Source organism: Trachypithecus francoisi, unplaced genomic scaffold, assembly GCF_009764315.1.
Source record: "Trachypithecus francoisi isolate TF-2019V2 unplaced genomic scaffold, Tfra_2.0 Contig00498, whole genome shotgun sequence".
In the NCBI taxonomy this organism is placed as follows: Eukaryota; Metazoa; Chordata; class Mammalia; order Primates; family Cercopithecidae; genus Trachypithecus; species Trachypithecus francoisi.
In genome coordinates, this window is record NW_022680681.1 from 57,021 (window position 1) to 70,498 (window position 13,478).

Consider the following 13,478-nt stretch of genomic DNA (forward strand, 5'->3'; position numbering starts at 1 on the left):
ACCAAGGCTGGCTAATTTTTTTTGTATTTTTACTAGAGATGGGATTTCACCATGTTGGCCAGGCTGGTCTTGAACTCCTGATCTCAGGTGATCCCGCCTCAGCCTCCCAAAGTGCTGGGATTACAGGTGTGAGCCCCTGTGCCTGGCCCATATGTTTTAAATTCTATTATGTGTATGCCTCGGATGGGGAGTTGCTGGGTCATATGGCAACTCAACGTTTAACTTTCTCAGAAACTGCCAGATTGTTTTCCAAAGTGGCTGTACCACTTTACATTCCTACTAGTAATGACTGCAAGTTCTAATTTCTCTGCTTCCTTGTCAGTACTTGTTACCTTTTTGATTGTGGCCATCCTGGTGTCTCATTGTAGTTTGGGTTTGCATGTCCCTAATAGCTAATGATGTGCATCTTTTCATGTGATTATTGTCATCTCTATATTTCTTTGAAAAAATATGTATTTAGATAGTTACTTATTTTTAAATTGGGTTGTCTTTTTGTCTTTTTATTGTTGAGTTGTAACAGTTTCTTTGCTTATTTATTTTTTTTTTTTGAGACAGAATCTTGCTTTGTTGCCCAGGCTGGAGTGCAGTGATGTGATCTCGGCTCACTGCAACCTCTACCACCTGGGTTCAAGCGATTCTCCTGCCTCAGCCTCCTGAGAATCTTGGATTACAGACACTTGCCACCATGCCTGGCTAATTTTCGTGTTTTCAGTAGAGATGAGGTTTCGCCATTTTGACCAGGCTGGTCTTGAACTCCTGACCTCAGGTGATCCACCCACCTCGGCCTCCCAAAATGTTGGGATTACAGGCAGGAGCCACTGCACCTGGCCAGTAACAGTTTTTTATATATTCTATATATGAGTCCTTTATCTGATATATGATTAGCAAGATTTTTCTTTCATTCTATGTGTTATCTTTTCATTTTCTTGATATGGTGTCCTTTGAAGCATACAAGTGTTAAATTTGGATGAAATCCAGTTAATGTTGTCTTTGTTCCTATGCTTTTGATGTCGTATCTGCAACTTAAGATGCTATATATAAACTTTACACTTAAAGCAATTTAATCTTCACGATTCTAGGAGACAGGTACTGTTGTTATCCCTAGTCTATAGATGGGGAAACTGAGATGCAGGAAGGTTCTCTGACTCGCTGAGTGAGGGTCATAGTAAGTGGTGAAGTGGGCATTCAAACCCATGAGTTTGCACCCAGGATTTATCCTCTTAACCACCATGCTCTATTGCTTTTTATAGGGAATCATTTATTGAAAACTCTTTGCTTATTTGATTTCTTGCCCTTTTTTTTTTTTTTTGTCATGAGGGACCTCATCTCTTCATTCACCTTGCAGAGTTCAGCATAGGTTTATTTTTGGTCTAATGCAGGCAGAATCATTACTATCAGTTAATTTCTGCATTACTTACTCTCCAGTGATGGTCGTTGCTAGTTGACCTAACAAAGCCATTTAAGGCTTTTCTGCTCATCACACTAATAAAAGTAGCGCCATGACTACGGAAAGTTCAAAAACAGTATTTGATTGATTCCATTTCGTTAGCTAAAGGAAAAAATCCCCAGTGTTGACACAGATCATAAGCCTTTCTAGAATAGGGTCGTTGTCTTCCTTTTTTTCCTGTTGTTCGCTCATAGTGTCCAGCATAGTGCCTCATTGTCCAGCGGATTAGCTAGAGTATGGCGGTCTTCAGTCACTGTGTACAATGACAGAATTTTGACAACAGTATCTGTTGTTTGTTTCACAAGGGAAAAAATCATATAGAAGTATCTCTCAGAGGTACTGAAAAAGCCTGGAATTTTTAAAAGACTTCCAGACAACAAAAATACACAAAGGCATTTTCACTGCGTTTAGATGTCTTAGATGTATTATGGTTATACAACAGAGTAAATTCGTTAACTAGATTTGACAAGTCATGTAATATTGATTACCTGTCATAATTAAAATATTCTGCCTCCATTAAAGTAATTAGTGCCCATGAGTAAACAAAAATAAACTAGCATTTATATGCAGCATGGGGTAGACTTTATATTGTGTGTGTTCATGCATGTGTTTCTGTCTTTCAGAGAATTTGGCAGCTTTTCAACAATATTCTAACTTTAGAATTCTATTTAAAAAATCATCACTGTGGCTAGTGCACTTTGGGCTGAGTTTATCCTGTCTTATGCACAGAATTCCACTGTCTCCTAGGGAAAGATTTCCTTCCATTATATTGAGTTAATATCTGAATTACAGGAGCTGTGATACCTTGAATTGCTGGCCTTAAGCAAGCCTCTTGCTTCAACCTCCCAAAGCACTAGGAATTTAGGCGTGAGCCACAGTACCGGGCTGGTTCTGTGATTTCTAGGCCTATTCCTCTCCATGTGTTTAAAGTTGACTATCAAATGTGATTTTCTCTTTGTTGGGTTTTCTTTTCTTTTCTTTTCTTTTCTTTTTTTTTTAGACAGAGTCTCGCTCTGTCTCCCAGGCTGGAGTGCAGTGGCCCGATCTCGGCTCACTACAACCTCCGCCTCCTGGGTTCAAGTGATTCTCCTGCCTCAGCCTCCCAAGTAGTGGGACTACAGGCATCTGCCACCATGCCCGGCTAGTTTTTGTATTTTCAGTAGAGACAGGGTTTCACCATATTGGCCAGGCTGGTCTTGAACTCCTGACCTTGTGATCCCCCCGCCTTGGCCTCCCAAAGTGCTGGAATTACAGGCATGAGCCACCACGCCTGGCTGTTTGTTGGATTTTCATTAGTCAATTAGAACTTTTGAAAATGAATTTGTTTTTATATGTTATACACATTTCCCTAGGAACTTGATGGGTTTTTGCTTTTAAGTTTTCCATTTATGAAAAACTTAAATATACTCTTATTTATAAGTTATTTTTCACTAGATATTTGTTTACCTCTTTTATTTTTATTTTATTTTATTTTTTTGAGACAGAGTCTCACTGTGTCGCCCAGGCTGGAGTGCAGTGGTGCGATCTCGGCTCAGCCTCCCGAGTAGCTGGGACTACAGACTCCCGCCACCACACTTGGCTAGTTTTTTTTATTTTTAGTAGAGACGGAGTTTCACCCTGTTAGCCAGTATGGTCTCGATCTCCTGACCTCGTGATATGCCTGCCTTGGCCTCCCAAAGTGCTGGGATTACAGGTGTGAGCCACCGCGCCCGGCCTGTTTACCTCTTTATACATTTTTTTTTCCAAGGAGTAGGTATGCATGTTTAAAAAATAACTTATACATGTAACAAACCTGCACATGTACCCCTTGAACATAAAATAAAAGTTGGAAAGAAAAAAAAATGTAAAAACAAAACCATATTTTTTTCCTAATTGTAAAACTCATCTTCATTATAAAGAATTTAGAAAATAAAGGTAAAGAAAATAAATAAATTAAAACATTACCCATACTGCCCCCACCCCAGGTAGGTTGTAGTAAATTTTGAAATTGGGAAGTATAGGTCTTCTAAATTTGTTACTTTCTTCTCAAGATAGTTTTGGTTATTCTGGATCCCTTGAATTTCCATATGAATTAGGATCAGATGGTCATTTTCTACAAAGAATCCAGCTGGGATTTTGATAGAGATTTGATAGAGAGTTTCCATACTGTTGATCAGTTTGGAGAATATTGCCATTTTAAGAAGATTAAATCTTCTAATCCATGGCCATGGGATGTCTTTTCAACATTTCCTTTCTTTAATTTTTTTAGCAATGTTTTGAGTTTTCAGAATATCATTTTATACTTTTTTTGGGGTTAAGTTTACTCCTAAGTATTTTATTCTTTTTCATGCTATTGTAAATGGAATTCTTTTCTTAATTTCATTTTCACGTGGTTCATTGCAAGTATATGGAAACACATTTTTTGTGTGTGTGTTGGTTTTATATCCTTGAAATTTGTGGAACTCATTTTTTAGCTCTAAAAGTTTTTTGGTGGATTTTTTAGGATTTTCTAGAGGCAGGATCATGTCATCTGAAAAGAGAGAGAGTTTTTCTTTCTTTCTATTTTTTTTTTTTTTTTTTTTTTTTTTGAGGCGGAGTCTTGCTCTGTCGTCCAGGCTGGAGTGCAGTGGCGCAATCTCGGCTCACAGCAAGCTCCGCCTCCCGGGTTCGGGTTTACGCCATTCTTCTGCCTCAGCCTCCCGAGTAGCTGGGACTACAGATGCCCACCACCACGCCCGGCTAGTTTTTTGTATTTTTAGTAGAGACCTAGTTTCACCGTGTTAGCCAGGATGGTCTCGATTTCCTGACCTCGTGATCCGCCCGTCTCGGCCTCCCAAAGTGCTGGGATTACAGGCTTGAGCCACCGCGCCTGGCCTTTTTTTTTTTTTTCTTTTTGAGACGGAGTCTGGCTCTGTCGCCCAGGTTGGAGTGCAGTGGCTGGATCTCAGCTCACTGCCAGCTCCGCCTCCCGGGTTCACGCCATTCTCCTGCCTCAGCCTCCCGAGTAGGTGGGACTACAGGCACCTGCACTTCGCCCAGCTAGTTTTTTTTTGTATTTTTAAGTAGAGACGGGGTTTCACCATGTTAGCCAGGATGGTCTCGATCTCCTGACCTAGTGATCCGCCCGTCTCGGCCTCCCAAAGTGCTGGGATTACAGGCTTGAGCCACCGCGCCCGGTTTTTTTTTTTTTTTTTTTTGGAGATGAAGCCTCGTTCTGTTGCCCAGGCTGGAGTGCAGTTGCTGATCTTGGCTCACTGCGACCTCCGCCTCCCAGGTTCAAGTGATTCTACTGCCTCAGCCTCTCGAGTAGCTGGGACTATAGTTATGTGCCACTACGCCCAGCTAACTTTTGTATTTTTAGTAGAGACGGGGTTTTACTATGTTGGCTAGGCTGATCTTGAACACCTGACTTCAGTCAATCCACCGGCTCCTTGGCCTCACAAAGTGCTGGGATTACAGGTGTGAGCCACTGCACCTGGCCTTGCGTCTATATTCATAAGAAATGTGGGTCTGTAGTTTTCTTTTGATGTCTTTTTCTGGTTTTGGTATTAGGGCAACATTAGCCTCATATAATGAATTGGTTAATGTTCCTTCCTCTTATGTTTTCTGAAAGAGTTTATGAAGAATTTGTATTAATTTGTCCTTAAATATTTGGTAGAATTCACCATTGAAGACAGCTGTACCTGCCTTTATTTTATTTTTATTATACTTTAAGTTTTGGGATATACGTGCAGAATATGCAGGTTTGTCGTATAGGTATACACGTGCCATAGTGGTTTGCTGCATCCATCAATCTGTCATCTACATTAAGTATTTCTCCTAAAGCTATCCCTCCCCTAGTTCCCCCATTCCCCGACAGGCCCCGGTGTGTGATGTTTCCCTCCATGTGTTCATGTATTCTCATTGTTCAGCTCCCACTTATGAGTGAGAATATGTGGTGTTTAGTTTTCTGTTCCTGTGTTAGTTTGCTGAGAATGATGGTTTCCAGCTTCATCTATATCCCTGAAAAGGACATGAACTCATCCTTTTTTATGGCTGCATAGAATTCCATGGTGTTTATGTGCCCCATTTTCTTAATCCAGTCTATCATTGATGGGCATTTGGGTTGGTTCCAAGTCTTTGCTATTGTGAACAGTGCTGCAGTAAACATATGTGTGCATGTGTCTTTATAGTAGAATGATTTATAATCCTTTGGGTATATACCCGGTAATGGGATTGCTGGGTCAAATGATATTTCTGGTTGTAGATCCTTGAGGAATCACCACACTGTCTTCCACAATGGTTGAACTAATTTACACTCCCACCAATAGTGTAAAGGCATTTCTGTTTCTCCACATGTTCTCCAACATCCGTTGTTGTTACTGATCGCCATTCTAACTGGTGTGAGATGGTATCTCATTGTGGTTTTGATTTGCATTTCTCTAATGACCAGTGATGATGAACTTTTTTCATATGTTCGTTGGCCACATAAATGTCTTCTGTTGAGAGGTGTCTGTTCATATCCTTCGCCCACTTTTTGATGGGGTTGTTTTTTCTTGTAAATTTGTTTAAGTTCTTTGTAGATTCTGGATATTAGCCCTTTGTCAGATACATAGATTGCAAAAATTTTCTCCCATTCTGTAGGTTGTCTGTTGACTCTGATGATAGTTTCTTTTCCTGTGTAGAAGCTCTCTAGTTTAATTAGATCCCATTTGTCAATTTTGGCTTTTGTTGCCACTGCTTTTGGTGTTTTAGTCATGAAGTCTTTGCCCGTGCCTATGTCCGAATGGTATTGTCTGGGTTTTCTTTTAGGACTTTTATGATTTTAGGTCCTATGTTTAAGTCTTTAATCTATCTTGAGTTAATTTTTGTATAAGATGTAAGGAAGGGGTCCAGTTTCAGTTTTCTGCATATGGCTAGCCAGTTTTCCCAACACCATTTATTAAATAGGAAATCTTTCCCCCATTGCTTGTTTTTGTCAGGTTTGTCAAAAATCAGATGGTTGTAGATGTGTGGCATTATTTCTGCAGCCTCTGTTCTATTCCATTGGTCTATATATCTCTTTTGGTACCAGTACCATGCTGTTTTGGTTACTATAGCCTTATAGTATAGTTTGAATTCAGGTAGCGTGATGCCCCTAGCTTTGTCCTTTTTGTGTAGGATTGTCTTGGCTATATGGGCTCTTTTTTGGTTCCATATGAAATTTAAAGTAGTTTTTTTCTAATTTTGTGAAGAAAGTCAATGGTAGCTTGAAGGGGATAGCATCGAATCTATAAATTACTTTGGGCAGTATGGCCATTTTCACGATATTGATTCTTCCTATCCATGAGCATGGGATGTTTTTCCATTTGTTTGTGTCCTCTCTTATTTCTTTTAACAGTGGTTTATAGTTCTCCTTGAAGAGGTCCTTCACATCCCTTGTAAGTTGTATTCCTAGATATTTTATTCTCTTTGTAGCAATTGTGAATGAGAGTTCACTGATGATTTGGCTCTCTGTTTGTCTATTATTGTGTACTTGGCTTTTTTTCTGGGAGATTTTTTTGATTATTGATTCCATCACTTTGTTTGTTATGGGTCTATTTAGATTTTGTAGATCTTCTTGAGTTGGATTTAGTAGTTTGTGTCTTTCTGGGAATTTCCCTATCTCATCTAAATTATATAATTCATTGGTGTATAATTGTTCACAATATTGTCTTACAGTTTATTTCTGTAAGGTTGGGAGTAATGTCTATTCTTTCAGCTCTGATTTTAGTAACTTGATTCTCCTCTCTTCTTAGCTAGTTCATAATTTTGTGGTTGATTTAAGAATGAACTTTTGGTTTTGTTGACCTTTCTCTATTGGTTTTCAATTCTCCCTTTCATTTATTTCATGCCATTGCACTCCAGCGCCACTGCACTCCAGCTTCGGTGACAGAGAGAGACTCTGTCTCAAAAAAAAAAAAGAAAAATAAAAAAGAAATTAAGTTTATCAAATTAGCCCTCATGACTGGAGATGCCCTTTGTTTAAAAGATGGAGGGAACACTTGTTCCTTCTCCTTGGAGGGGATTTCCCTCTTATGCTTTGATCATTTACTTCTCAGAGAATAGATGAGATACCATATGAAGAGTGAAAAACCCACTTCATTCTTACACCCCCACCACCATTTATCCAAGGGAAAAAGAGAGAGTAAAACTCAACAATGTAAAAATAATTCATTAGCGCTAATGAAATAAATTAAGACCCCTTGTCACTTATTAAATATTAACTTATGCTGGAAACAAATGTATTATAAGCGTGAAAAGCACACAAAGCACCACACTTCTGTGGTTAAGAACATAGGCCCAAGATGGCCTCTTACTTGGGGTTACCAGCTCTGTAATTGTGAGAACTAGTAAGGAGATTTAACCTCTCTAGGATCTTGTCTCCTCACCTGCAGAGATGGGGTACACTAAGAATACTCTCATAGAGTTGCTGTAGGTGATGACATGTGTGGATGTTCCTTAGGTAGGTCCTGCTTCTGCTGAGTGTGAAAAAATATCGCTTTTGCCCGGATGGCATTATAACAACCTGTGTGAATGCACTCTGCTTGAAGAGATGCCTGGTGCCTGGGGGATGGAGTTCTCAATTCTCTACCCACAGTTGATGTCACTCGGTCTTGCTGATTTGGATCTATTCTTTAAAAAGTGCATATTTGAGATATATTTTTCCAAGCGTGCCCTTTTCTATTATTATTTATAGTTCTTCCCTGTTGTCTCTTGCTGTGATTTTCACAAAGTCAGCAGGAAACAAAGTCCTAAACCACCTGCCTCGCACAGTTCTGTTACAGTTCTTTCTTTCCTTACCAGAAGAGGATTTTGCATATGAAATGTTTTGTTCCCCTTTTCTTAGAGTTCTCTGTCCATTTGTTCATCCATCTCTCCACTTATCTGTTTATTCTTCTGTCTTGTTCCAAAAAACCTTTTGAGGCAGCTTACAGAATTAGAGAACAAACAATAAGCAGATGAAAAAACTGGACCAAGATTAGAAAACAAGGGTAAGAAGTGAGCTGCATGGGCGACGAGGCCAGTGTGAGATGCACGTCTTTGGCTTTGTGAGGTTATACAGATGGGTGGCAAGCTCATCCCTGAGCCTCCCAGCGGCGCAAGAGAGACAGGATTTGTGGGAGATGCTCACTCTCTGTAAGCTAAACAAGTGGTTTCATAGAAGCCCAGCTTTTCCTGCTATTGAGATTTAGGAGAATATTTTTTGAGTGTTCTGTTAAGTCACTGAATATTTTATCTGTATTTTTTTTCTGCCAGAGTTCTCTGTGTAGTTGGTTATATTCTTTAAATGGAAGTTTCTCCAAAATGCTTGCCCATGTGAGTTTGGTGGCTAGGGAATCAGATGCTTCTGCTTATTGATAGGAGTTGGTCAGAAATAGAAAATGACAGAAATAGAAAGCATACTATCATTTATAATTTTCTTTTTTTAATATGCTGTATGGTTCAGAAAATGCTTTTGCGTAGTTGATCTCCTTTGAGGATGCGGGGTGGTGCTTTCTAACATGAAGAGCTTCAAGCTGTGAGAGAATGCATGCTGACTTCATTGTTGCCTTCAAGACAATTGAGCTGGTTACTGTAAATATGTTACTTTTATGTAATGCATTTCATGTTCTTCAGTAAAAAATTTCAAAAGGGAGGAAAACTTATTTTGAGTTAACTAACATTTAGTAGAATACTTTGATAGCAAGGCTATTGTATAGGAAGCATATAAGCTGTGAAGACTAAACACATTATTTAAATTTCAGTAGGGCATATTTAAGTTTTATCTTATTCCCGCTCCTCTTTAACAAAGAAATAATACTGAAAAAGCAAAAGATTATTTCTTTTCTTCCTCTTGGTTTGCAGGTGCCCTCACCACCAATGGCATCAATCCTGACACCAGTACTGAGATCGGACGTGCTAAGAACTGCCTTAGCCCTGAAGACATAATTGACAAGTATAAAGAGGCGATTTCCTATTACAGCAAGGTGATTTTATGGCTTTGTGAATTTTTTACACAGTTGTGTTGTTTTAGTCAGAAGTTCCCATTTTACATTGTGTAATGCTGCAGTGTCTCTTAATTATTTATTTCTGTAAGTATTCATGTCTTGCTCTCTAATGCATAGTGCTATATGCCTAAAATGTTTTCTTTTTCTGATTCAGAACAGTATAGGTTTAGTATAATAAATTTGGAAAAGGGAGAAAAAGGGCTACCATGGCCCCCGTACTCACAGATAATGATTGTTATTATTTTATATCTATTTTCGACTGGGTGCAGGGGCTCACGCCTGTAATCCCAGCACTTTGGGAGGCCGAGGTGGGCGGATCACGAGGTCAGGAGATCGAGACTATCCTGGTTAACATGATGAAACCTTGTCTCTACTAAAAATATGAAAAATTAGCCATGCGTGGTGGCGGGCGCCTGTAGTACGAGCTCCTCGGGAGGCTGAGGCAGGAGAACGGCTTGAACCTGGGAGGCGGAGCTTGCAGTGAGCTGAGATCGCACCACTGCACTCCAGCCTGGGTGACAGAGCAAGACTCCGTCTCAAAAAAAAAAAAAAATTGTATCTATTTTCTGGTTCTTTTATCAATGTATATTATTTATATTATAAGAAATGGAGCATACTTTACTTATGTACTGTGTGGTGACCCATTTTTTTTCATTTGGCATAGTCTGTGTTTTCTATGCTATTGAAATCTTCCATGGCAGAATTTTCAGTGACCTGTAGAGCATTCTATCTTATGGAGGCACCCTTCTTTTTAGTTTGGATTGAAAACAATTTCGCATTCCAAATGTACTTATCAAAATACTGAAAAAGAAAAGTTGTGCTGAGAGTGGCATCAAGTAAAAAATGAAAGTCCTCTACCTTCTCTACTCTTACTAACAACTTGGTTTATTGGTTATCAACAACTTGGTCCATAGCCCCCTTACCTTTATGCCTATGAGACACACACACACACACACACACACACACACACACACACATACACACAAGCATGTACTCATGCATGCTCAGATACACACACATATATGTACACACACGCTCACACACACACGCACACACATGCATGTATACACACATGTTCACACACACACGCATATCCTATTTACAAAAATGGGATCATACTATGTTATCCTGCAGCTTGCTTTACCCACTCAGCAGTATATCATAGACCATAGGTGTGCTCTCGCCTCCAGACCTGCTTGCTTCTTTCAGAGCGTGTGGAAAAGTTTTCTAAAATCCTGCTTCCTTCTTTCAGAGAGTGTGGAAAGGTTTTCCAAAATGTGGATGTAGTCATGTATTCATCAAGACATTTTGTGAGACATGCTCATAAACAGCACCTACAAAGAGATGAAATGCTTGCTCTTACAGATTTCACAGCTTGCCTTAATTTGCTTAATTATTCTCTTGTGGGTGGATACTTAGGGTTTCTCACTTTTTCACTGTGAATTAGAAAAAATGCTTTACCAAACATTTTTGCCCCTATATTCTTGTGTTCTTGTATCAGTATTCCTTTAGGTTCAATTTTTATAGAAATCTATCCTGGATATAATATTAACATTTATCATAGGTTATGTTCAAGTTACTCTCCAAATTCCATTTCTAATAGAGAGTGAAAAGATGTAGAATTATTTATTTTACCAATCCTATTACTGATTGTTATTTATTTCTGTTTTTTCTTCCCCCTATTGTAAACAGTTCTCTGACAAATGCCTCTATACATACATCTTTTTGGACTGCCTTTTTTTTAAGGGAACAATTCCTAGAAGTTGACTTGAGTTAAGGAATATATGTTTTTTTGGCCTGGCACAGTGACTCACGCCCACCAGTAATTGCAGCACTTTGGGAGGCTGATGTTGGCAGATTGCCTGAGCTCAGGAGTTCGAGACCACTCCGGGCAACATGGTGAAACCCTGTCTCTACTAAAATACAAAAAATTAGCCAGATGTCGTGGTGTGTACCTGTAGTCCCAGCTACTTGGGAGGCTGAGGCACAAGAATCACTTGAGCCCTGGAGGCAGAAGTTGCAGTGAACTGAGGTTGTGCCACTGTACTCCAGCTTAGGCTACAGAGTGAGATTCTGTCTCAAAAAAAAAAAAAGTATACTTTTCTTAAAGAGTTATATATTCCTGTATTGTCCTACAAAAAGGTAATTAACAATTTACTCCTCCATAAACAAATACCAGCTATTATTTTTAATAAATACTTGCCAATACAGCTGAGTGCAGTGGCTCATGCCATTAATTCCAGCACTTCGGGGGGCCGAGGCAGGCGGCCTTGAGGCCAGGAGTTTGGTATTATGCTTAGAAATACCTTTTTTTTTTGAGACAGTGTCTCGCTCTGTTGCCCAGGCTGGAGTGTAGTAGCATGATCTGGGCTCACTGCAACCTCCACCTCCTGGATTCAAGTGATTTCTCCTGCCTCAACCTCCTGAGTAGCTGGGACTACAGGTGGAGCCACCACACCTGGCTAATTTTTTATATACTTAGTAGACATGGAGTTTCACCATGTGGGCCAGGCTGGTCTTGAACTCCTGACCTCAAATGATCTGCTCGCCTTGGCCTCCCAAAGTTCTGGGATTACAGGCGTTGGCCACTGCACCTGGCTTGCTTAGAAATACTTTCTTAACGATAGATTAAAACTCTTTTCCTTGGTTTCTTAATCTCTGAAATGAGGATGATAACAGTACCCGTCATCTCATAGAGCTGTGGTTCAGATAAGCTGAGATAATATATGCAAACATGTATTTGTATTCACTGTTATTAGCATTTAAAATATTTCTATAATTATCTGATTATCTGTAATTTATTTTGTGTGTATTATGACATAAGAATACAATTTATTTTTTCCAGGTCATTACCTCATTGTTGCACCATGATGTATTGAATTCATATTTGTTTCTTTTTGATTTGAATTCTCACCTGTACTAAATACTTTCACATACTTGTGTCTGTTTATTAACTTTTCATTCCTTTCTATAAATCTTTCTTTTCTTACTTCAGCACATGTTTTATCTTAATTTTAGTGGTTTACTTGATATCTAAGAGTGTTTCTTTCTTTCTTTCTTTTTTTTTTTTTGTTTTTTTTTGAGACCAGGTTTTGCTCTGTTGCCCAGGGTGGAGTGCAGTGGCATGATCACGGTTCATTGCAGCCTTGATCTCCCAGGTTCAGGTGATCCTCCCACCTCTGCCTCCCTCTGTGCTGGGACTACAGGTGTGCAACACCACGCCCAGCTATTTTTTTTTTGTATTTTTTGTAGAGATGGGGTTTCACCATGTTGCCTGGGCTTGTCTTGAACTTCTGGCTCAAGCAGTCTGCCTGCTTCAGGTCTCCCAAAGTGCTGGGGTTACAGGTGTGAGCCACTGCGCCCACCATTTTTTTTTTTTTTTTGAGACAGGGTCTTGCTCTGTTGCCCAGTCTGGAGTGTAGTAGTATGATCATAGCTCACTGTAACCTCAAACTCCTTCAGTCAACCAATCTTCCCACCCTCATCCTCCTACCTCACTCAGCCTCACTCAGATGACCAAGTAGCTGTAACTACAGGTGCATGCCACCACGCCTGGCTAGTTTTTTATTTTTTATTTGTAATGATGGGGTCTCTCTATGTTGCCCAGGCTGGTCTGGAACTCCTAGCCTCAAGCAGTCCTCCCACCATGGCCTCCTGAGACATGGGGATTACAGGCCTAAGCCACTACACATAACCTCCCAGAATAAAACATATCGAAAGCCCCATCCAAACTCTAATTTGTCTTTTTTTAACTTGAACACATTATTTTAGAATTTTTGAGGAATAATAATCATACTGGCCATGAAAATTTGGATGGGAGGAAATAATTAAAAAAAAAGGGGGGTTGAGTGCAGTGGCTCACACCTGGAATTCCAGCACTTTGGGAGGCTGAGGTAGGAGGATTACTTGAGCTCAGGAGTTCCAGACCAGCCTGGGCAACGTGGTAAAACCCCGCCTTTACAAAAAAATTAGCAGGGTGTGGTGATACACACCTGTTGTCTCAGCTACCAGTAAGGCTGAGGTGGGAGGATCACCTGAGCCTGGGAGATTGAGGCTACAGTGAG

The 13,478-nt window shown here is 39.8% G+C and overlaps 1 protein-coding gene across 2 annotated transcripts in view; it reads left to right on the top strand.

Moving 5' to 3' along the window:
• LOC117084529 (trafficking protein particle complex subunit 9-like) overlaps positions 1-13,478 on the top strand; it is a 69,045-nt gene that overhangs the window by 50,741 nt on the left and 4,826 nt on the right. For both annotated transcript variants that reach the window (XM_033213282.1, XM_033213280.1), the window contains one exon: positions 9,272-9,393. In XM_033213282.1, the coding sequence (XP_033069173.1) occupies positions 9,272-9,393 (122 nt within the window). The remainder of the gene's footprint in view (positions 1-9,271; positions 9,394-13,478) is intronic.